General features: G+C 31.7%; 1 protein-coding gene across 9 annotated transcripts in view; it reads left to right on the top strand.

The window, feature by feature from the left end:
- Positions 1 to 25,999, top strand: part of LOC148613590 (uncharacterized) — a 96,533-nt gene that overhangs the window by 13,449 nt on the left and 57,085 nt on the right. For 6 of the 9 annotated variants that reach the window (XM_088587008.1, XM_088587014.1, XM_088587011.1 and 3 more), the window contains one exon: positions 23,317 to 23,558. In XM_088587008.1, the coding sequence (XP_088443134.1) occupies positions 23,352 to 23,558 (207 nt within the window). In that variant the 5' untranslated portion in view covers positions 23,317 to 23,351. Of the gene's footprint in view, positions 1 to 11,484; positions 11,617 to 11,660; positions 11,724 to 17,652; positions 17,742 to 23,316; positions 23,559 to 25,999 lie in introns of those variants that run through there. The other 3 variants (XM_088587010.1, XM_088587012.1, XM_088587009.1) reach the window with 3 other exon arrangements.

Raw genomic sequence — 25,999 nt, forward strand, 5'->3', positions numbered from 1 at the left:
GCAAATGCAACCTCTGGAAATTAAACATTAAAGGCTCAGGTTTGCTTTTTATTTTCTGTTTTCTTCCTTCTTTGACTCATGATATTAGAGAAAAAAATTTGTCAGTTGTAGTTTCCATTTTTCTCCTTTTCACATCTCACCATATTCTTATATTAAGTGTCTGTCTTTGAAAGTGTAAGTTTACTATCTGTGCCATCAGAATATAGAAAAAAGACAAGATTTTTAATATCATGTTGGTAAATAGAATTATACATGTAGTTTTATTGAAATGCACTGAAAATTGAACATTTCAAGGGCAGATAACTCTGTTAAATCTTATTTTCTGACATTCTGTTGAAAATTCCGAGCAAATCCAGTGATACAGAGATCAGATAAAGGTCTTTTCAAACAGAGAAATCATCTTTGAGTGAAATCACATTGTCAGATCAATGGTTTTTTTGAAATACATGTTTTTGATTTTTTCCCATTTTGCCTGATTCTTATAAATACTTAAACTTAATTTTAGATCTTTCTTCAGTTCACCATACCATTTATGTACCACATTAATAGAAATCATGATATGAAAAAAAAACTTATTGCCTTTTTTATTGGTTCTAGTATCTTGATGATATGCCTTCAAAGCCTGATATTAAAATAGTTCAGCTTTTGTGTTTGCAAGAACAATTCAATAATATTTTTGTAAATCAATGAACAAAAGGATGCAATATGTTCATAAAAGGAAGATTTTACCCTATGATTGCATATTTTATTACATTTTTTGTCGATGGACTTTGTTGTGTACTGGTAGGTCAGTTTCCTTTGGCATAAGGTTTTCCACAAAAAAAATGAATACTTTGCCAGGGTTGCCATTTGGCTGTTACAGTCAGTTTTTAATACTTAGACGAACTGGCTTGGTAGCTTAAAAAATTGTTGTAGAAAATATATATTTTTTTGAGTTTACTAACACACTTTTTATAATTTTTTTAGACTGATGGTACTTTCCTACTTAGATACAAATGTTTAAAATGCACTTTTCTGGAACTTTTCAGAAGGCACTAAGCAGGTCTTTTTGAAATGAAAGGTCTGGCATGTTAAGTAAAAACTAGCATATAAATGACATCTTCGACTTTAGTAGATTTGGTGTTAGAAAGGTTATGTTTCTTGATAGTTTGTCCTGTATACCATGTTTCATGTTTCATGAATTTCTTTCACTTAAAATCTGCTAAATCTTCGATGAATAATTGTTTTGGAATTCCAATACAAAAACGTATTAATACAAATACCCTTAGGTGTAAAGTTTGACCTGTATGTGACAATAAATGTCCACACATCTTAAAAAAAATCATATTTGACATGTTAATGGTTTTGATTGACAGTTTACACTTTGTTTTGTGATAAATTTCACATTGATTTATATACAGTATTATATCCATGTAGAGAAACGCAGCCTTGACTCAGAGTCATGATGGAATTGTCTATTTATAAATCATTTCATGAGTACCAGTAATTATTTAATTAAAATTTATGGGATGTCAAATAAGTTATAGATTAATTATTGAATATTTTAAAATTCTTTATATAACTCCATTTCTTCAAATGTTGGTTTGCTATAATTTTGTCCATTTTTAATGGCTGAATGCCAGTAGGTCATTTCATGGTAATTTATATTGTTGACCTGCTGAATTGAGATATACAAGGAAATATGTGGCCAAAAGAAATGTACTATACTCTGTACAAACATTTACCATCAGATTGTACTTATAGTCAAGGTACCAATTTGATTGTTTTCCAAGTTTTTTGTCTTAAAGGGGGAACCATTTGATTTTGGGGGGTAGGGATGGAGGGGGGATTTGTCTTGGAAGAATTTTAAATTACATATTTCGATCTAAAGAAATCTTCCAAGCCACCCCTCCAATATCAAATGGTTGTCCTAAATGGGTTTTTTTTTGCAGGTTTCTCCTATCTTTTCAAAGGAAAAATTATTGCTACATTTTGTCTGGAATTTAAAATTTTAGTTTGAACAACCCACTGAAATATAAAAATGATATCTCACAATGATACTTACAAACAAAAGTAAATAATAGCTGCATTTTTCAATCATCACTATATATTCAAAGGGAGTTATGAGCTTTGCTATTTTACTTTAAATGCTATTACCTACCATCTAATTTTTATGTCAAGTACAGACTAAACAAGTGTGGATAATTTATGTTCCATTATTTCTTGACAAAGGAATTCTTTAATATCAAGATTAAACCTTTAACAGACTTCAAAGTCAAACTTTTTATTAAGTCTTTACTTGGAAGTAGTTTTGATTTCAAATATTTAATAACATCATATCATCATTGTCATATTTTGAGAACATAGCTACAGACATAATTGTGGTTGCCTGGCATTTCATGATCTCTTAAAAATTATTCTGTTTAGAAATAATTTCGATATCAAGTCATTAAGGAGATAAAATGATATGAATTGCATAATGTTAAATGAATTGAAAATAACAATGAGTTTGTTATAAAGTTTGGTGATGATCTTCCTGATAAATACTGCTAGATACAAGGATCAGGCATCTTCTAATGCTAGATACAATAATCAGGCATGTTTGTTTTAAAGTCCTGATAAATAATGCTAGTTAATTGAATCAGGCATGTATTTCTAACTTATCTATTTCCTTTCCTAATGATGAATTATTTTTGAAACACTTTTCTCAGTAACTGCAGAGGAGTGGACTTGCACTAAAGACAAGCAATCATTGTGGGCTAGATTACATGTAACAATAGGAATTGAATGAATGTGAAGTATTTTTATGATTGGATCTATGGTTAAAGTATGGTCATTTTTCCTGCTCTCTATCTGTGCTGAGGGTACTTAGTAGATAAAATATCAGATATTTGCTATTATGTATCTGATAATTTTTCAGTTGTTTAGGATAAATTTTCAGCTACTTACTGATAATTGATAATAGTAAGTAGCTGAAAAGTATGGAGTTATGTAAGTTTGGATTTCATGGGTCTGTGTTAAGTCATCTCTGATAAATTTTACTTGATTCTGTGTTTTATCATGGAATTAAGTTTTCTAAAGGAAAAATACAATGCATCAAAGAGGCAAATTAAACCCATATAGTGTTCTTGAAACTGGATTATTGATAGTTTTAGGTTTTGACTGGAAAGCTTGCAATTAACTTCCCACATCAATGTATGCTTTTTGAACTTAAACAAATCCTATCAGAGGTTCAAAGTTGCCCTTGTCAATGTCCAAAAAGGACTTACATGAAAAATTTCCTTGACCAGTGTTTACATAAGTTAAGGCTTTAAGAATGTAAGAACTGGTTGAACCTAGTAACAACTTGAAAAATGTCCAGGTCATTGTCTATTTGCCATCACACAGAGCAAGTGAAAACTGGTTTTTTTTTCAAGTTGTTACTAGGTTCAACCAGTTCTTACATTCTTACAGCTGTAACTTATACAATGTATAAACTATTCCTGATTGCGATGTCACCATTGGCTATAAATAGAGAAAACAATTTTAAGGACTCGATACTGTTTTCTGAATATTTCTTGTTTCTGCTCAAGGATTCAAAGGATTGATTGATTGATTGTTAGTGTTTGACGCCCAATATTTTAGCTATATCAAGGCGATGAACATGAAATGGATGATAAAATGAACATGAAATGAGAAATGGGATGGGGACAAGGATAATAGGGTTGACCAATTTTGATTGCCCCTTGTGGGTAAGGTTGGGCAATTTAGTTTCCTCTTGCCGAGCACCAAGGTTTCTACTTCTATTGCATACCACAGCAGGGTTCTTTAACATTAGAAGAATGTGACATCTTTGCCAACATGTTTCACTACTATGGTTTGCGGTCAGGATTCAAAGGCCTGCATAAAGTTAAGGAGGTAGACCAGGGGTAAGGGACATAACTCTTGAAATCAGTGATATGTTTGGATCATATTCAATTTCGTCAAAGGCTGTCAAGCTTTCATTTAAAATAGAATGAAATAAATCCAAGTCATTTTGATGTTTAGCTGATTCTGATGTAAAATGCATTACACAAACATTCCAATGATTTGTAAGAGTTATGTTCCTTACCCTAGGTCTACATCCTTACACACTACTGAAATACTTCACTTTTCTTCTTGAGCATAGAAACTGGTTAACACATACGTTTGTTAGCTTAGAGGCATGCATCAGCTGTGATCCTGCTTTTTTTCCTCTCCTTAGGTATAACAAAAGATATCAAAAAGCCACCTGTGTCATTTAAACATAATATGGATATTGCTGTTCATACATGTTTTCAGCTTTTGTAAACTTGAGGATAGAAAAAAGAATGGAATACGCTTATAACTTGACTTTCAACAATTCTTATTCTTGTGCTAAAACCTTTTGAGTTACGATAAAAATATTTTTTTGAAATACAACAATCATTTATTTACACCAATTCACACTTGAAATCCATTTGACATACTTTTTACAACGCTGCAACCTGGCAACACACGGTGGTACTAATGATATATCACATTTGTAAAGAGTAGTCTACAAAAAATAATGATACCAGTGATATATTAAGTCTGTAGATTTTAAAATGTGACTTTTACATGAAATCATATTTTAACAAGTTACATAACATGACAAAGATAAATCATGCTCACATGCAATGCTCATGATACAAAAAAGAGGTTTTACATGTAGAATTTTTCTGTTGAATTGTTTGTTCACTGCTAAGTTGGGACAATTTCAGTCAAATAAAACAAAATTTGGAATTAAGGATTTTACTTGATTGATGTTAGATTAAATGTTATGTTAAATTCACATAATTACTTCTAGATCCAGTTGTTATAGTCTCAGACATTAAATTGTTCGGGAAATCTTTTGTTTGCTTTCTTTTTAATTTATATGCAATCATATTTCAGGAAGTTACATAACTTGACAAAGATAATTTGTCTCGCATGTATTGTAAAGCAATTTTACATGTATAAGTTTTCAGATTAAATGTTCAAATTTTAGTCTCTCAAATATAAATTTGAATGAAGCCATTATACTTGATTAAATAATGTAAAATTTATGAAATGACCCTTGTAATTAGTTGATAGTATTATAGTCCTTAAAATATATTGTTGGTAGAGTTCTAGACATTATAATGGTCTTATTTACAGCCTCAGACATTATCCTAGTTCCTAAAATCTACAGCCTCATACAATATTGTAATTCCTAAAATCTGTAGTTGGTACAGCCTCATACAGTATTGTAATTCCTAAAATCTATAGTCGGTACAGCCTCAGACAAATCCTAGTTCCTAAAATCTATAGTTGGTACAGCCTCAGACAATATCCTAGTTCCTTAAATATATAGTTGGTACAGCCTCAGACAATATCCTAGTTCCTAAAATCTATAGTAGGTACAGCCTCAGACAATATCCTAGTTCCTTAGATATATAGTTGGTACAGCCACAGACAATATCCTAGTTCCTAAAATCTATTGTACACTTTCATATTCTGCTGATACCCTACATTTTTTTGTTTATTGCCAGTCAGTCATGTACATGAATGTCTGTTATGTCTAAAATGTAAGATTTAGACTTTTTTCCATAACAATAAATGAGTGTGTTGACTGTGTATTAAGTACATTGTTTGTATGAGCCGGACCACTTCTGAGGGATGTTTATAACCACTCATTCTCTTGTTTGTGCTGTAATTATAATAAGAGCAGTAAAGTTAGATAGGAGAGTAAAGTAGATTAGTTTTTTACACAATCTGACTCTAAACTGATGCAAACTAAGGAGATATTCACACAATGAAGATCAGGGATTTCAGTAGTATTTTAAGTAGTAGGAAAAAAAAGAAAAGTAGCAGGTAGACTGATGAAAATTATGCAAGGTTCAACCATTTTTGAATATGCAAAAGCTGTCAAAAGATGAGCTAGTAGCCATCCAATATTGCTGGTTGACAGCTTGTATTGACATCCATTATGATCTGTCGAATCCTTCGTAACTCTGGGTAAGGAATTTTACTGTATTGTAAATAAAGGGTAATAACAAAGTTACTAACCTGATAGACTCACTCTAGGCAATAGTCAAAAGAAGGAAAGTTCATAAAAAAATGGCAGTAACAAGGCAAAAACCAGAAGTTTGAAACATCGAGGGGCATATAAAATGGCAGTAACAAGGCAAAAACCAGAAGTTTGAAACATCGAGGGACATATAAAATGGCAGTAACAAGGCAAAAACCAGAAGTTTGAAACATCGAGGGACATATAAAATGGCAGTAACAAGGCAAAAACCAGAAATTTGAAACATCGAGGGGCATATAAAATGGCAGTAACAAGGCAAAAACTAGAAGTTTGAAACATCGAGGGGCATATAAAATGGCAGTAACAAGGCAAAAACCAGAAGTTTGAAACGTCGAGGGACATATAAAATTGATGCAACTTAAGTGCAGTTGAAGCAGACTGAAGTTTGGTTCACTGCTATAAATTTAGTAGTTTATCTATGTAGGCTATCCTTAGAAGTTAATTGTTGTAATTACAAGTAAAAACAAAGTTAAAGTATGTAGTTTAACAAATAGAACACTGCTTTGCAAAATATTCTCAAACAAATTTACAGAATTGTATAATTGTAGCAACACATAGAACATTGCTTTGCAAAATATTCGCAAGAAGCAAATTTACAGAATTGTACAATTGTAGCAACAAATAGAACATTGCTTTGCAAAATATTCGCAAGAAGCAAATTTACGGAATTGTACAATTGTAGCAACAAATAGAACATTGCTTTGCAAAATATTCGCAAGAAGCAAATTTACGGAATTGTACAATTGTAGCAACAAATAGAACATTGCTTTGCAAAATATTTGCAAGAAGCAAATTTACAGAATTGTTCACTGGACGAAAATTCTTTGATTAAGGTCTGTCTTTTATTGATGAGAAATGTTTCCATTTATAAAGAAACCCAATATGTAATCGCCCTGTTGTCTAGTGTTGATTCTTTGTGACTTCAATGTTAAAGGTTTTTGCTTTCTATTATAAAGCCTGTATTTTCTATCATTGAAATTTTTGTTACCTTCTATCATTCTTGGCTATTAAGTTCCATTCTGTGTAAGAATCAGGCAATTGGTGGCACATCATATTTCTCAATTTGGTCTTTTTTGCCTCAAATACATTCAATACATCTAGAAAACAACTTAACAGCTATTTGAATTTATCCTGAAACATCGGTGACGTAGATATTTTTTGTCTGCTTATATAAAGTAAAAGTTCAGGAGAATTTTTCCACCATTTTTCCATAGTGCATTTCAATTAAATTTGACAATGACATATAAATAACTTAGAAAGGCAAACTTTTCAGCCACTTTGACCGTAATTTCTTGAGGTTGTGAGGTATAAATACTTGGATTAGGCAATGAAATGTCTGTATATTTTTTTCTTCATTTGCCACACCATATACAAATTTTGCCTGATTCTTAGATGGAAAAGTACTTAAGTATACATTATCATTAACCAACTGAAGAAGCTGCATTTTCCAGTTGATTAATTTGAGCAATTTGTTGAACAGCTAATGATTCCAATCAAATTAATAGGCTGAATGGATGATAAGCTTTTCAGTTCATATAAAAGAAATTTCTGACTTTAATTTATTGGTATTTACCGGTAAGCAATATTACTTTATTTATACAGTGAAACCTGTTCATTTGACATATGAATAATTTGAAATTCTGTCTAAACCAGACACTTTTTTCAGTCACTTTACATAAATTTAAGTACAAGTCCACATAAAATTCAGACACTGCCAATGGTAAAGTGATTCATAGTGTAGAAAAAACCCACCCAACAAACGATTTTCAGTCTACATATGCCATATTTTTACATAACGATAATTATTTCTGTATTCAGATCTGCACTTTTGAGAAAATTATTTATCTCCCGCTAAAATCAACCGAATCAAATCAAGAACAATAACTCTTGCAGAGTGCCAATTTTATATACAATCTATATAATTTTTATTTCAAAAGTGCAACAACCAAATGAAAAACTAAGACTGGTTTTGTGATCAGTGACTGTTTCTGAACAAGAAATAAAACTGAATTCAGCAGGTTTTTGACATGCATGAATCACCTCCTGTCTGGTTTTTATAAAGACGGATACTTAAATGTATTTTAAGCCATGGTAACCAAACACCTGCCTAAACTGAACCAATTTTAAAGTCCAAAAAGGGATAGGATTAGACCATTTTTCTGTACTCAAATTAGCATGTTCTTTTATCTGGATATCAGACTTAAGATTATCAGTTGTAATTCTTGAGAAGTTCTGACCAATATCTCTATCTTTAATCTACCTAATCTCCAAACATAAGTATCTAACACATACATCTGCTGTAACATTGTAATTACTGATAGCTTTGTACCTTCCATACTTGTAGTGAGTTTTCAAGTTTCATTAATGTTTACTCTGGCTTTGTTTCAAGTTTACACTTTGTCCCATAACCTATTTCTATGTGGGTCCTGTAATCTGTGTTCTATTGCAAAATTATTGTGATAAGGCCAACAAATACAATTACTTGGTTTTCGGTTCCTCTCCCCCCTCTTTATTGTATTATCAGTAAACTATAAAACAAAAAATGCACCTCTAAAGAGGTTATTAAAAGCATACTCATAACTTTTTGGGGCAGTAAAACAGTTAAAAGAAATACTTTCAATGGCTTGAAGTAAAATTCTATTAATGAAAATATCTCTTTTTTTACTATGGTATACATTTGCAGTTTATGGATCTGTCTGTTTTCCACACCTTACACATTGGGTTTTGGTTTGCATTCTTTATGTTTGAACTTGGGGTAACAGCTGCTGGAAAGTTAGATCGTATGCCATGGTAAAGTTCTGACCAAAAAAGATTTAGCCAAGAACATCCATTTCCACCACAACACATTTGTTTGTTAAATGTGATTCTAGATCCATTTTTATTTTTTCATGGCTATAATTGATTTGTGCTTTATGCAGATGAATGCAATGATATTATTTTGCCAGTGCTATGAATAAGCAATATTTTTATTTCTTTGTTGTGATATTATAGATTATATATGGTTAAAAAGATAGTTTGCAACCTACATCTTCACAGCTGTTGATACATGTATGTGTTCAGTGTTTAAATCGCTGCATATGTTTCACATTTTAAAATTATTTTTAACTGGCTGGAAAAGCATATAGTCTAAATATTGGTTTTGAAAACATTACTATTGGCGAATGACACTATTCTGACTTTGTTTTACAACAAACATGTATAGGAATGAAGGTGCATTGGTACTTCATAAAATATTCAGTTTTTAGGCCTTCTCACGAGTCGTTGTTTTGTCCCATTTATTGTTTGTAACTCCCTGGAGGGTCACGATCAGTTAGATTAAACATAGGATTACAATTCACTTTTATCCTGATGTTATAGTGATAATTCAATTATTTACATAAAAATTTCATTTGTGGTAAAGTGACTTTCATTATTTTACAACCTAGATTCCTGGGTATGATGTGTGAATGGGCGTAAATAATACTAAGATAAAATTAAATCTTATTTGTTTGTACTAAGGACATAGTAATTGGTCTGGTATAGTAATATAAATATTCTGACCACATGTTATGTTCTTTTGACCCTCAATTCGGCCTAACTTTTCTGTTTTTCTTTGTACTGGTTCTGCAAAGTCTGATATCTGCTGTAATAAGAAAACTCTCTGGTTTATGTACAGTAAGTGCAAAAATTGAGGATTCAGGCATTTACTTGCTAAATTTTGTCAAAATTTTGCACATAATTACAAACACGTTCCAACAAAAAGGGGGTTGCAACCCCTGGAACACCACAACCTCCCCCATACCCCACTCCCCGAATCCACCATTGTACTGGTAGTTCTGTTACCCAGATATGCTATTTCAGGGATTGAACTGTCTTCATGGTTTGTCTAGTTGCATTTGATTTTAATAGCTCAAATTTAGCATTTTAAGATTTTAATTTTAGATCAGTGAAAAAATTAATGGTATGCATTTGCAAAGCTGTGTAAGCAGGACTGAATATACTATTTTTACTAAATTAACATCTTAATCTTACACCCTACATTTGACATGATTGATACATATTGCATTAGAAGTTGCAAGGTCAGACCAGGTGTCGATTTAGACACTATATCAAGGGGGAGTCAGAAGTCAAATGAAATTGTTTTTAATAATAAATAGTTTAAGTAGATGACTTTCAGTAGTACTTAGTTGCCCGGACAGACAGGATTAATGTTACATTATGTACTATGGTAGATGATAGTATAAGAATATTGAGGCTGTTGGTTTATTGGTTTAAGGTGACTTTCATTGCTCCAATGCTTGGCTCCGAGGGAATTGTTTAGTGAATATTAATTTATCAATTTGCTTTGTCATTTATTTGTTGATGATAATAGATGGCAGTACATCTTTCTGTGTTTGGTCTTAGTAGATGCAATAGTTTGACATAGCATCAGTTTTTGTTTCTTTTTGTTTTTAAAAGAAGTGCTTTGTTATTTGAGAGCAACCATGAGTTCTAAAAATGAATTCTGATTAAAAGTATATGTTTAAAAATTTGAGGATTTGTTGATGTACATAAACAATAATACCAATGCTAGAAATGTTTGGAAAGGAATGTCCATAAAAGAGGGATTTCCAGTCATTAACTAGCACATTTTTTCACAATCAAACTTTTCTCATTTAATAGAAAATCTAAGATTGAATATCATTTGTACATATTTATCAGTTTGTCAATCTATTTTCTTAGACATATGTAAGGGCATCACAAAAATCTTGTCAGGTACTGGTATTCTGAGACAATTTATCATATGATCATGATTTTTGGTCTTTTAATCACATAACCTGAAGATACATGTATTTTGATGAATCATATTGTACCACAGTAACCTAATATGTAAAATGGCTATAACCTTTATGTCTAGCACCACAACATAGAATCCAGAGTTTTGTACCATAGATGTTAAATAAAAAATAGAAATGTATGTGGCATATCTCACTCAACCTCAAATGCATATACATGTACAAGTAATCTTAAAGTTATCTTAATATTGGAAAAAATGTAACACTAGGATTGTGGGTACTTTTTATTTTTGAATTTTGTTGTTCTATTAGAATTCATAGTTGTTAAATTTTTTTTTTAAAAACTATGACATTATAATTTGTTAATTGAAATGAAACTTAATTTGTGTGGAATTGAATTTCACTTTTTACTGAACATTAAGAACTAAGCATTTTTTGACATGGATGTGATTTGAAATGAATAGAAAACAATTTTTGTAGATCGATTTTATGGCAAAAATATTGCACCAAATATCAGTGTTCTACTAATTAAGTGGTCTGCTAGACTACCAGTAATAGGTCAATTACAGGTACACATCAATTTCATTAGCACCTGAAACACCTGTCCATATGATTATACCTGTAATTACCTATCAATTAGACTTGGAATGTTACACTGACTCATACTCTGGATATCATACCTGGACAGGATTTATCTCTGTTTTTATTGCTATTGAGATGAGGTCAGCACTGTAGGTGTCAGAGGGTGGTTCTCTGTTGATAAACTTTGGGGATTGTTTCCCTATTGGGAATTTTTCATTTGTTGTGGTATGTTAGGTAAGTTTTGTTACATCATAGTTTATGGAAATTTAATTTGAAAAGTATCAATATACTTATAACAGGACATGCCGATGAATTAATTACTGCGTTGTGAAATCTTCATGGTAAGGATTATTTTAATACATGTACTTGTACTATGGTCAGAATTTAGAATTTAGAAATTAAGAACTAAAATGGAGTGAAAGTGGTAACCTGTATGATTTTATTTCTAGCAAAAGCATTTTTTTGTTGTTTTTTAAAGAAAAAAGACTCACCTTTTGGTATTATGGCTCTCAAATACTCTTTGATTTTCAAGGAGTGAAAAATATTCTCAACTTGGTGCTAAAGTTTGTCTGACTGTCAGTCATTACTGTGGTCCAGAAATTGCCATTTTTCAAGTCAATCAAAGATCTTGTCCAAATGTCCAGACTGGTTTTTCAGAGTTTATAGCAGTGACCTGTGTATTTATTTGTCTGGTAGGAATAGAAATATAAATTTTAAATGTAAATTAAAAAAAAAAAGATTTTGTATAGACTATGCTATAAATATTCTTAGACACTGTGGTACTGTACCATCAAACAGCTGTATATTGATTTATGGTCTTGAAGCCAGGTTTTGTGTTGTCTGGGTTGCTCTTTTACTTTTGTTCCTGTATGTGTGTTAATACTAGTTATTTCATGTTCTTTGTTGTGTATATCTGTTTTCTTTGTGTAGAAGTTATCCATTGGTTATTTGTTACTGTTTGAATCCTGGTTCCCCTTACTTCCCTTATATGAAGGGAATATGGTTCTGTTTTTTCTACCCTATAAAGGAAGTTGACATCTGAATGACAAACTGTTTATAAATTAAATTTTTTGGTCATAAATAACTCTATTGTTTTGCTACCTGTAATTTCTTCAATAAGTACCTGTTGTAAGTGACCTGTCAAAATTCATGGCTATACAAGAAAGTTGGACTTTGAAGTAGAACTGGAATGCATTACATAGAAATATTTTAATATTAGTGGATCATGAAAGGTTGTTGCTGAATAAAGGGAGTCACTAAGACAGGTCTCACCGTATTTTCAAGGTGCACAAAAATCCTACCTATTTTCTATATCTTCTCTATTTGAATTTAATAGTTTATGCTTATTTTTTTCAAATTTTCCCCACCATTATGTAATATTGTTACATTACTGACCTCAGTCTGTCACCTCATGTCTGTTACACTAATACTCAAATGTCTGGTTAAAATACTTGAAATAGTTGCATAGGGGTTCAAAATTTACATTGTACTTTCTAGAGTTTCAAATGAATGGACCACTTTAGGAAAGAGTAGATCGAGAGGGATTGGAAGTCATAGACTTTGGTAAATGAAATTTCAAAGGTTAAGGGTTGGTAAGGTCGGTAATTGAGGGTCTCAAAATTACACTAGATTGAACCCTAGTTGCAAGTAAATCTATATTACACCTTTAAGTTTGCAAGTGTCCACTATGTCTGAAATCAACAAACTTGCCTCAGTCTAGGGCTCTTTAACTTGAAAATTGTTAGGTTATAGACCACCAGAGCTTTTGTGGGGTTATTGCAAATTGAAGTAAACTGGTAGCACTTAAATTAAAATAATTAACAACTGTTTAAACAGTTATTTTGAATGTGTTTAAAAGATCACATAAGTAATAATGGTAGTAAAGTATGACACTTTCGTTGGATGTAGGGAAGAGTTCTATTTGGAGAGGTGTTTAAAACAGTTGGAATCCTACCTAGGACTACATGTACATTGAAGTTGTACTGCATCATGTAGTATATTTTAAATTGTCATATTTTATCATGGTGAGATACTTCCCTGTGTTTTTTTTTAAAAATCAGGTAGGGTAAAATTACTCTATAGTCACTTGAAAACCCTTTTGATGATGTGATTTACCTTTTTCAGAGGTTTTCCTAGAAGACATTCATTGATAGTTAACTGTCATCAATTGTAATATGTGAACTACAGCAAAGTGACATGGTCAGACTACAGTTCAATCATTTTCTATAAAAAAAAGGAAAGCTGGCCATTGTCATTGATTTATTAGATTTGATCATTATGTGATTTTTTTCATATTTATCATATATTCTACTTTTCTAGGAATCCATGTGCTTATTGTACTTTGTAATAGGCTTTTAAGATCAATCAGAGAATCAATGGGATTTTTACTTTTCTCTATACATTGATATGCTGCAAGGAGGTTTTAGAAAAGACCATGGGGCTTTCTTTCTTCCTCATGATTGGTGCTTCAGGACATTGTACTGGTTTAAAATGTGGTCTAATTAGAAAGTTATAGAAATGACGTCTAATTAGCTTTTCATGTATCTGATGCTGATATATTGATGTTTTGTGCAAAATAACATGTGATATACAACTAAATGTCTTTCATGTAAACCAGTTCATTAGGGTTAATTGAAAAAGAAATGAAAAGTTTATTGTAGATAGTGTGTTAAATTTAGTCTAACTCTTAAGCTATGACCAGTTCAATAGCTGGCTGATTATTGAAAGATTGATGGCGTGATAATTTTGTAAATGCATTGTGTTTTGTTTTGTTGTTGCGTTGTGGTATTAAATTTGTATTCTGGACAGTAGTTGTTTTGCAGATGTGACCTTTTGAATAATAATTTCTCAAGGCAAGAGTTTCATTGATTATTTTTCTATATAAAAAACCTTGCTTTGTATGACCTACTTTGTTTTCTTAAGTGTGACCTGGTTGACACAATTTGCTAGGTGTGACCTGGTTGACAAAATTTGCTAGATTGATCTGGTTGACATAATTTGTAAGGTATGACCTGGTTGACACAATTTGTAAGGTATGATCTGGTTGACACAATTGATTAGATTGATCTGGTTTATACAATTTACTAGGCATGACCTGGTTGACACATGCTAGATATGACCTGGTTGACACAGTTTGCTAGATTGATCAGGTTGACTCAATTTGCTAAGTAAAATGATCTAGTTTGTTTGAATCAACTGATTTTTTATGTGAATAAAACTCTTGCTTACAATGAATCAAGATGAAAGCAGGAGTAAGAGGGTTCTGTTTTTGATACATATCTAAGGTACTTCTTTCTTTATAGTGCACAACCTTGACTCTTTACCTTATAAATCTTGTTTTTGATTCAAAGTTCCAAGCATACCAAAGTATACAATGTCGCAGGGATTTTTTGGGCTAGTTCTTACTGGTGGTGGTGAAAATACTAACCTTTTTACCTAAAGTCTCAATATCGTAGCTAATTGTGACTCAATAATAGGTTTATCAGCCCCTAATTTCTATTTGACAGTCTTATCAGGCTTAGTTGAATAAAATCAATTAATTTTATCAAAATTTATTACTTAATGATTGTCAAGTACAGTTTGAAGTTGTTTCACTTTCACTTTTGACAAATATTTCTTTATAGTTTATGCCTTTTAAAGTCCTCAATGAGATGAAAATGTTCACGAAATTTCAATTTTGCAGGGAGTTTTGCGTGGATAGAAGAGGTGTTTAACAATTTTATTATTTCCTTTGTTGTGTGATAGAGCTGATTTCAGAAATGTTTGGTCATCAATATTTGTGGAAATTTTTATACAGCTTCAGTAGTGAAACATCACAATACATTATTTGTTAATATAGAAGCATCATGTTTTGATACACAGGAAAGGTTGTGTTTTGTGGAAATATTATCTGACAGTTCCTCTTAGTGACTAATAAACAAACTTAGGTGAAAAACAGTATGTGAGGCAGTCATGTGTCAAATCTTCTGTGATAGCAAACCAAATAAGACAGGTACAGTAAAATCAGAAAAACCAATGCAGGAATGAAATCTGTCTAAACCAACACCAAGATGGTCTAAATCAATAATTATCTCAGCCTGTGATCCTGTCATGTCAGTTTCTGTCCATTTTAAACCATTGTTATCCACTCTTGCCCAAACCTTAACAATGTTTAGACAGATTTGGTTAATGTAGGTTCTACTGTCCTTTCATTTATTTCATTACTGTAAAACCTGCCTATACCAAACAATTCAAAACAAGAAATCTGTCTATTCCAAACCATACAAAATAAGAAACCTGTCTATACCAAACCATGTTAAACAAGAAACCTGTCTAAACTGGACCTCTTTTGAATCCTTTTATGCCAATTTCAATGCATTTTAAACATTTGTTAATCAAACACTTGCCTATAAAACTGTCAATGAGAAAGTTGTTCAGTCTAAACACAGAGGCTGCACTATAATAGCAGTGGATCCTTTCTAATTGTTTGCTTTAAAATAAAATAATTGCAGCTATTGTAAGTTGTCTGTTTAGAGATAATTAAATGGGCAGATGTTTAGACATGGATGTGAACTATGACCGCAGTACTTGTTCATGCTGCAGCATTTAGTTGTAGTTTACATACATGTGTATTCTGTTTACCCAGACTATCTTGGGAATTCGGTAATGCTGTAAAATGATAACTTTTTTCCGCTTTTATGAATCTGTAAAGGTCAGGACTTGTACTTTGATTTTTTTTCAATTTATTTATTTTCAAACAGGCATTAAAGCATTCCCAGTAGTTACTTGGTCATACTTTCTCTGTGTGTGGCTTTTTAAACTCTACTTTCTTTGATTCAATTGTCAGTTTTGAGCTAGTGTCATGCAAGGTAGTGATTAGCTGTCTTAACTTGGTAAGTTTGATTCTAGAAAATTATTAGAAATACCAATGTTAGATCTTTCAGATATATTTGGGGTTTTTAAGGACTACAGGTGTTGATTGAAATGTACTTTAATCGACAGGAAAAGACAATGAAACACTATGATTATACTATGTTTAATTTTTCGGATGTAGTCGGTTTAGTTTCGCCATTTACTTTTGACCTTAAAGACACTCTTCTATGAAAATAAAAGTCACCTGATCACAGCTCTGTTTCCCTGTTGATAATTCACTGGCATTCTAGTAAACAGTATAGAAAATTGAATTTTTTTTTTCAGAGATAGTACTTGTTACCCAATAGGTCCAGACATATTTAGTGAATTAGGTCTTTGAACTTAAATAAATATAACTTCTAAATCCATGATTCCATTAGAAAATTGCATGTTAGGATGTTGGGGTCCATATATACTGTGATTTGTGTTTATATCAACACTTTAATGTATGGCTTTCTCTCCATGGTGAGAAATTATTGTTTGGATCTTATACTAACAACATTGATACTTTACTGAAAGCATTTTAGTTAACCTCAGGGAATAGGGTTGATTCAAGGACAAACACTTGATGAACTTTCTTAGATAGTTAACTGGACAACTGAGATTATATGGATGGAGCGTCAGTGACGTTCTGTATTTATAAGACCAGGGCCAGTTTCATAAAAAATCTCAAATTGAGATTTTCCTCAACTCAAATTCGACCAATCAGATGGCTTAAAATTGAAGATTTGTGGAAAATGCAAGGATTTGAGGAAAGTGTCAATTTGAGATTTTTTAAATGAAACTGGGCCTAGAGCTATGAATGGCTGAGAAATATTCTTACGGAAGTGACAAATTTTAGACAAGGAATTGGACTATTGCGCATGTGTGGAGGCACTGTTTTGTCTTTTAATACATTGATGGATATGATTTTATATTTATCTATTTATCTAATAATAAGATGGAAATTGTGGGCTGTGTAGAAATGTATTAAGCTTTCCTAGAAGAAAGTCTCATATGTTCTCCTCACTGAATGAGACTTCGTCCATAGCAACATGGCAGTGCCCCATAAACAATGAATGAGCTCCATCCATTAGAGGCATTGCTTAAAATCATATTACTTAGAATAAAATCTTGTTAATTTTTCCAGTTTCAACTACCTTAGGAATGTCATCAAGTAATGATCATTGACCAACTCTTTTTCCCTGAAGTTAACTATTTTCCTCGCTGTAAAGGAAGTTTTCTTTCTACTCTGTTGGTACAAATCATTGACAACTGGAAATCCCCGTCAGATTAAAGGTCAATGTTTTCTACAAAACTTTTCCTCAAGAAAAGAGAGAAATGACAGTAAACAGAAAAGGTCAGATTGTACATAGAAATCTCATTATTTTATTATACTAGCTTCAGGCTTAGTGTTTGACCATACAGATATGATATGGAGAAGTGGCAGGTACATTGTATATTTTGCCAGGAAATACACCATTTTATTGGTAAGCTGTTTATCCACTGATTGTTTTAACACTCTAGTTTAACTAGGCTTGAAGGTGTGCTTGATTTGCATATCATGATTTGAACAATAACAAGTTTTGGCTGATAGGTTCACTAAAATTACTAATGCATTTCTGTCTAGAGGTTCTGCATGTCTGTTACACGAGGGAGTAGATTTGTTTTAATGATAATACAGTTTAATTGTGTGTCTCGCCTGTCTCTTTCATATGTTTTGTATCCTAATATTCTGAAACTTTTACTGGCTTTTAAATATTAATTTTATTTAACTCATCTTATCTTCTTTTAAATCTTTTTCAAAGGAATTAGGGTCAGAAGAAATTAAGATTGCATTGGAGCATTCATCATTAATGGACATTTGTCAGTTGAATTATTCCTTTGTACTGTGATCATAAAATTTGTAAATCTATACAATATAGTGGGTAATTTTCAGGAGCATGCAAATTTTGGCGCAAAATACAATCTGTTTTACAACATCAAAATAAATTCAGCAATCTGTTAACTTTTGCATGTTCCATTATAAGATATGGCAAAATATTTTGTTTACCTTTTTTTCTTCCAATTTGCTAAGTTTCACATCAATCAAAAAAATGAAAAGACATCATTTTGCATGAGATATTGTGTAGTTTTAATGCATCAATATCATTTTCTTTAGTGTACTGTTCAATCTAAGTCTTGCAGCCAGTATAAAAGGAAAGTATCTGTCCCTAACACGAACAAAAAGAGAAGAATTTATCCATAATGTTGTTGTTATTTTAAAAACATTTAAATCTTAGGAAGCAATGCTTGAAAAAGATCAAAGGACAAATTTTCACAAACAGTATGTAACCTGTTTATTGCTTTTCCTGTAAAAAGTTAAATCTAGGTTAAAAGTGAGACATTTTTGTATGGATACAGATTATAATTCTCCGGTGACCAGGAAACTAGACTATGGATTTATCTTGAATCATATGAAATCCTTCCACAGTTCATGTAATAAGTATAATCTCTGTTCTACAAGTCAATTCACTAAACGATCCTGGACATAGCAACAATGTTTATACTTAAACAGAGATCTTTACTTGTATGCATTCTCTTTAGTTTCTGTGATTTTGACTGTAAATTACCCTCTACAGACTGTGGAGCTCTTCAAAGTACCAATATTCAAATTGCACAAAGTTTTGGATTTTACTTGTAGTGTTAATAAAAAATAGCCAAAATTATGGATTGTCATTGAATAACATATATTCCAATTCAAAATTTGTAAACTATTAGAATATTAAATATGAACACAGAAACTGGATATTGGTCTTAACTTTATATACTTATATTATATTATATGTGAACCCTGACTTTAGAAAATGCATTGCTAGAAAAATTTCCAAATCTTGACCCTCATTGCTGCCTAAAGTATGATGCTTGATTTTTAAATTTTATAATATAAGATTGCCTTGATGAAAACTTGATAGTAAAATTTTCTGTAAAACATCAATAGATATATCTAGAAACGTGTTAAGTAACATAATTTTGTCTACCTAAATAGTATAAATTGATTATTGATGTAATTCCATGGTTAGTCATTAATTAAGAAATGGTGTCATATTTATATACTGTCAGTTTTGCACTGTACATTTCTGTCAATCATAATAATGGTGACAAACAATAAACAAGAGAGGGTGGAGGTTATTTAAGGGAACACCAAGTGTTGTTTAATAGCTAGTATAAAATTCCTCCTTTATGAAGGGATTTATTGGTTCTGTAAATTTTTTGCTGCTTGGCTAAGATGAATTTCATTTGACAGCCTTTGCTTTAAACAAAACAAGGCTACAAATATATATTACGATTTTGAATACTTGCTGAAATTGATGTTAGAAGATTGATATGTTAGACCTGGATTTCTTTGAAAATCTCAAGTTTTTGAGTCAGATTTTCATGTAGTATAATTGGTCGAAATTTGAGTTAAAAAATTCCAATCAAAATTTTATTACGATAATACAGGTATTTGATATTTCTGCTATTTTAAACCATCATTGCAGGGTTTTAAATAGTTAAAATCCTGGACATTATTGTATCCTAAAAAAATAGGTCCACCAGAAGGGCTCTCAGTAAGAGTATATTTAAAGTATGGTAGATAATGAAATTTCGGTGACCTTGCATCTTAAATTGAGGACTCCTGATCTCAAATCAGTGCTAAATTGAACCCCTGCATAATCTTCAGAAGAAGCATCATTTCCTCTTGAAAAGTTACCATTTAAGTCCTTCTAGATTGTTTTTTGCCTCACAATGTCATCCTGTAGTTTATATGATTTGTTTATGAACTTTAATAAAGTTTCTACATGTATTTGAAATGTCTGGATTTCGCTTTAAGACAAAAATTACTGACATTCAAATAGATCCACTATTAATTTATCAAATATTCTTTCTAATTCCCCATATATCCTTTTTAATTCTCTGAAATACAAGTCCTTTTTCAAGTTATCATAGTAAACAGAGAATAAAATGAATTTACAATATTTGTCTATATACCAAAATAGGTATAAATTGGCCATGATAGTCTTTAATATTACATGTTTATGGCTGATATAAGACTGTATATTTATGGTGTTATATGATGTTATGTGATGTATTACTGTCATAAAAGTCTTGTTGGGTTGTCAACAATTTCTGGTTGTTCTTTGTTCAATTACCATAACTCTGTTTGGAACTATAAGTAGTAATAGGTAAGGAGGACTTTTTTTTAGTTTTAATTGTTTTGAAGTTTTAAGGGATATTTTTCCCTGTATTTGAAGTTTCTGTTTGTGTGTGTGTGTTTAAAAGTGCATTCTCAAATCAGGATGTCTATAATTGATAGTGTCATAGATCTCTTCTTTCGTCTAACATTTTATGAGCAACTTGATGGTTTTTTTTTAAAGCGGAGGATGCTTACCTTACTGGTGCACCTGGTCCATGATACTGGTTTTTAATGGAGTCTGAGTTGCTCATTTACTTTTGAATCCATGTTTTTTGTTTATTTCATGTTCTATGATATGTGTGTCAAGTCATTGATTTATGTTCTTTTTGATTACTGTTTGAGTCCTAGTTTCCTTGAATTCCCTTTGTTGATTACTGTTTGAGTCCTAGTTTCCTTGAATTCCCTTTTTGATTACTGTTTGAGTCCTAGTTTCCTTGAATTCCCTTTGTTGAATTTTCTAACCATTAGGCTAACAAAGAACTTGTCAGTAATTGTATATCCTGATCCACTTGAAGGTTACATTTTGTTGACTAGATTTTAGTATCTTTTATTTTGCATATTGTTTCAGGACACTTTCAGTCACTCTTTTGCAACTTATCATAGGAGAAACAACAGTTACATTCAGAGAACTGGCTTTTTTAAATTAGAACTGATTCTGTGAGCTAAAAGAATGAACTTTTAATTATTTTTGTTTGAGGTCTGAACTCCTGTTTAGAACTTGATATGACTGGCCATTGCTTCCTGTCCACAGGGAAATTTTTTTGTCTAAATTGAGATAGCATAAGGTGGACTGTAAACATTGCATGTAATTGTTTACTGCATTCCAGATGATAACACACAAATATTTCCTTAAAATGTATGAGGTAGGAGTTGTTTACTATTTCTGTTTTCTTTAAAACACTCAGACACACAAGGGTATGTCAGATTTTTACAGACAAATGATACTTCTAAATTAAGTATGCCGTTAGCCAATACCTACTGGTATTAAAAATGTATTGACTTGAAAGCTCACTTAGCAAACTATATACAGATGTAAAGTTTGTGTGGCTCGGAAGACTTTAGGATAATAAGTACACTGTTATAATGGTCAAAGTTTTTCAGTCATGTCTTATGATTTTTCCAAAATATTTGTCAGGAAACTTCGAAAATATTCAGGCAATTTTTGAAATGTTTGGGTCAATGTCCTAAAAATTGAAACCCTGTTCTAAATACACTGTAATAAATGTGTTTTAACAGTTACAAATGGCTTGCATCAGAAGGTGTGGAATTCAGAACAAGTCTTTGTGTATTAAATGTTAACATGGTTTTCCTGTAAGTAAACTCCTTTATACATCCACTTCAACACATTGCCAACTAGTTATGAATAGCACAATTTAAAGTAATTAGATTTGTAAATTACAAAATGCTAGGTTAACATTTTTTTTTGGTAATGTACAATGAACACAAACATGATAGTAGACGATTAAAATATGTATTATTATAAAAAAGGTATGTTTTCAGATTCATTTTTTTTTAATTTGACACCCTAGAAGCAGTCTTGCAATTTCACTGATGACTTGGATACAGGATTAGGTTCCAGAAAAATTATTCAAAATCAGGAATATATGCCAGTTTCTGGTAGATGTAAAATAATTTGTAAAATAGTTTGTTGTAAGCTTGTAGGTCATGTTTATGAATGAATTGGTACTTGTAAAAGGAAGGAGTTGATTTGTTATGTTTTCTTGAATAGACCTGTTATTTCAATGTTTTGTTAACGAGGAAGTTGCTTTTTTGTCCTGTTTTATTGATATAGATCTATTGGTATCTAGGATTACAAAAATACTAATCATATGAATATTTCAAATTTTGGTATGCTGTATATGTGTTTCAAGCTCATAAGCAGCATGAAAACTAAATTCTTAGGAAGTTCAGGATTGAAAAAATAAAATGAATAGAAGAAACTAAAAGTATCGAAATACGGAGCCATTTAGGGTTCATAGTTGTATGTGAATCAAAGGATGATCTTTAATTCTTTAATTGGATATTGTTATGTGTTTTGTTGGTCTGTTGTTACCGCGGAAATGGTGTTTGTGTGTGTAAATAACAGGATAACTTCAATAATTCTTTAATTATTCATGAAGATAGACTTGATAACATTAATATGAAGATTTTACAAGCTGATCATTTGGTATCACATTTGTATTCTCAGTGTGTTAGCAATCCTGATTAATCAGCTGAGTAATAAAGTAAAATCTCTAACTTTTCTTCTTTCATTTACACTAGAGTCATTTGTGTGCACTATTCCCAGGGTTGATTTGTTTAAGAGTACTCAAGGGAACCAAGATTCTAACAGAAATCAAAAGAATGTAATCCAGGGACAAAGATCAGACATTGAAAACAAACACACACAACAAAGAACATAAAATAACCAAAATGATACATACAAAGTAACAAAAGTAAATAGCAACTTGGACTCCAATCAAATCGGAGGTTGGACCAGGTGTACTATTAGGGTAAGCATCCTCTGCTTTTCTAGAAACATCCGCCATGTTACTCATAAAAAGTCAAGTCCAAGGTAGATGAAAGAGGAAGGGAAAACTATGACACATTGAACAAATCAGTTTTCATGTTGCAGATGGATATAAAATATGTTCTCTGCTAAGACTTGAAATAGTTATTTAAGGCATGTATGGTGTACACTCTACAGATAACAGTTTTAAAATGGTAAGCTATTTATAAATTCCATGTCCACGCTTGATAAAACAAACAAAATTATTTCAAAAGTAGTTCCCTTCACAAAAATATTTATCAAAGTTTCATAAGAATGAAACCAATAGATTATATAAAATGCATTGATTTTTATTTTGTAGAGATGTGGTAAGAGGCGATGAGTAAACTTAGTTAGATGCTACAGAATGGGATGACCATCACAATGAATAAGTTCCATACATCACCCTCACGACATTACAATGGACCCCCAGAGTTCCCGAATGGGGGTCTTGATAATGGCGATGTCAGCTTTATATCAGGGAGCCCTACACACGGGTACACAGGAGAAAACCAGACAGGCACTGTCTTTATCAGGATCTCAATACCAGAACTTAAAATACAGGTATAGATTTATAGCTGTGATAGTTACTGTGGTAGTCTATGGATAATTATAGATACTCTTATAGGTAGAACGGTACTATTTCTCATTATTTTAGGTTGGCCTTTTGTGTACCCTACTCAGGTAAATACTCCTGGACACTGTGATTGGACAAATTGTGCTGATACCCAAAATGTTTTATTAATTCCAGACTCTAACATTATTATACTTCTAAAAAAATTGCATTATATTTTTTGAAAACCATTTTATATAAATATTATGATTTTTTAAAATTTATTTGCCATTCACAGAAAAAGGGGGGAACTTTGACCCCAAACATCATCTGCTTAAAATACCAAAGAGACAAGACAGTTATGCGATGACTTTGCTCACAATTTTAGATAGGGAAATGAAGATATGACAGGAAAAAAAGTCAGTGTATAGCTCCGTCATTGTTTTGAAAGGGTGAATTTTTCAAAAGTTTTACTATTGTTGCCTATAGGAAATAAATAGTACCATTCTACCTATGTTGTAGTGCTTTGTGCCTTTTTCCACTATCAAATATACAGCCTGACTAGTATATGTACAAGTTAGGCTGCATATTTGATATTGGGAGCAAACCCCTGTGATTAAATGATATTATCATGCAGGAGGCTTATTTAAGCTAAAAAAATTGAGGTATGCTTGAAAGTATTTTTGGTACTTATTTCAATTTTTTTTAAAAGTAATTAATCACTTGTGTAAGATTCATCTGAAAAATTGTAGTGTGAGAAAAACTTTATACAGAGTTTAATAGTTGCTTGATGATAAGGTCTAAGATGAAACGACAGTGTTAGCTGTAACAACAAGTTGAACAACCGGGTGCTGATCTTTTACTTATTATTTAACAACCTTCCAATGTTACCAACAAAATCTCCAAGCATAAAATCTATCAAGCAGAAATTCATACTAAAAAGGGAAATGTTTAAAGTAAAAACCTTATTTCTTCTAATCAGACTAAAATTTAAACATTTTAGGGGGGAGCCTGCGGAAGTTAACCAGACTCTATTTTCACATGTTGATTTGGAGTTGTACATATTTAAATTGTCTTTGTCAACATGCACGTTTTAAAAATTGAACATAATTTTTCTTCATTAAATGCCGTGACACAAGTTAAGGTTATGTGTATGTTAGTTATCACTGATGACAATATTCTATGACTCATAGATTTAAAACAAAACATTATAATAATTGTCATACATTATTGTGGTGCACAAGTTACATATGTGTACACATATACAGTAAAATCTGTCTAAACTGAACCTTTTTGAACTTTAAAATTGGTTCATTTTAGACTGGTTTTCAGTTTACCAAGGTTCAAATGCATTTAAGTATCAGTCTTTATAAAAATCAGACAGAAGGTGATTCACGCATGTCAAAAACCCACCCAGTTCAGTTTTGTTTTTAATCAGAATCAATAACAGACCACAGAAACAGTCTTTTTTTTTTTCGTTTTGGTCACTGCACCTTTGAGATAAAAAGGACTATTGTTACGTATATATAGGCAAAAAATTTATTGTTTGATGGGTTTTCTAAACCATGGATCATTTCTATCATCATCATCTTCACTAGCCAAGGATTTGGGTCCTTTTCCCTCCTCACTGGGGGGGTGGGGGGGGGGGGCAGGACCAGAACACTTGGCTAGCGAAGATGTTCTATCATTGGCATGTCTGAATTTCATATGGACTGGTACTTAACCGGATATATAGGGACCAAAGAAAGTGTGAGGTTTGGTTTCTACAGGTTTCACTGTACCTGTATTTAATTTGTCTGTGAAGAACAATAGACTGCATTCCTCAGGGATTCATGGGGAATAATCATCCTATATTAGGAAAGCAGACGATAGTCTAAATAGTCAGTCAGAGACTATTTTTATGAAGTACATGCATATGGCACATGATTCACAATAGTGAACTTTCAGGGATAGATCAATGTTTTTAGGATATGGGGTGTCTGAAGTGAAGCTGAACAGACAGAGATGCAAGGTGTTTTTACTATAATTTATAAAAAACATAAAATATATTCCCTGAATACGTTTTACAATCTTAGGTGAGGTTTGTGTGCCTGGCATGTTTCCCTTTGAATAATTCTCTTAATTTATTACATTAGTAATACCTGTAGCATAGGTGTCAGTTTAATACAGATGTTGTCAAAGAATCATTATCTGCTTTACATTGTTTAAATATAGTCCAGATGGAACATTTTAAAATGTTATTTAAGAGCAAACTCTAGTTCAAAGGCAAAATGTTTCCAACATCAAACTTGAATGAAGTTCAAAGCCTAGTAAAATGTCTCAACTGCTGTATATTTGTAAACTCAGTGTGGAAGTAAAGACAATAGCAGTGCAGTAACTTAGCTTAAGTACCAGTCCGTATAAAATTCAGACACTGCCAATGGTAAAGTTATTCATGGTCAAGAAAAACCCA

The sequence above is a fragment of the Perna viridis genome, chromosome 6 (genome assembly GCF_037379345.1).
Source record: "Perna viridis isolate PV_CMFRI_1.1 ecotype Kerala chromosome 6, ASM3737934v1, whole genome shotgun sequence".
Lineage (NCBI taxonomy): Eukaryota > Metazoa > Mollusca > Bivalvia > Mytilida > Mytilidae > Perna > Perna viridis.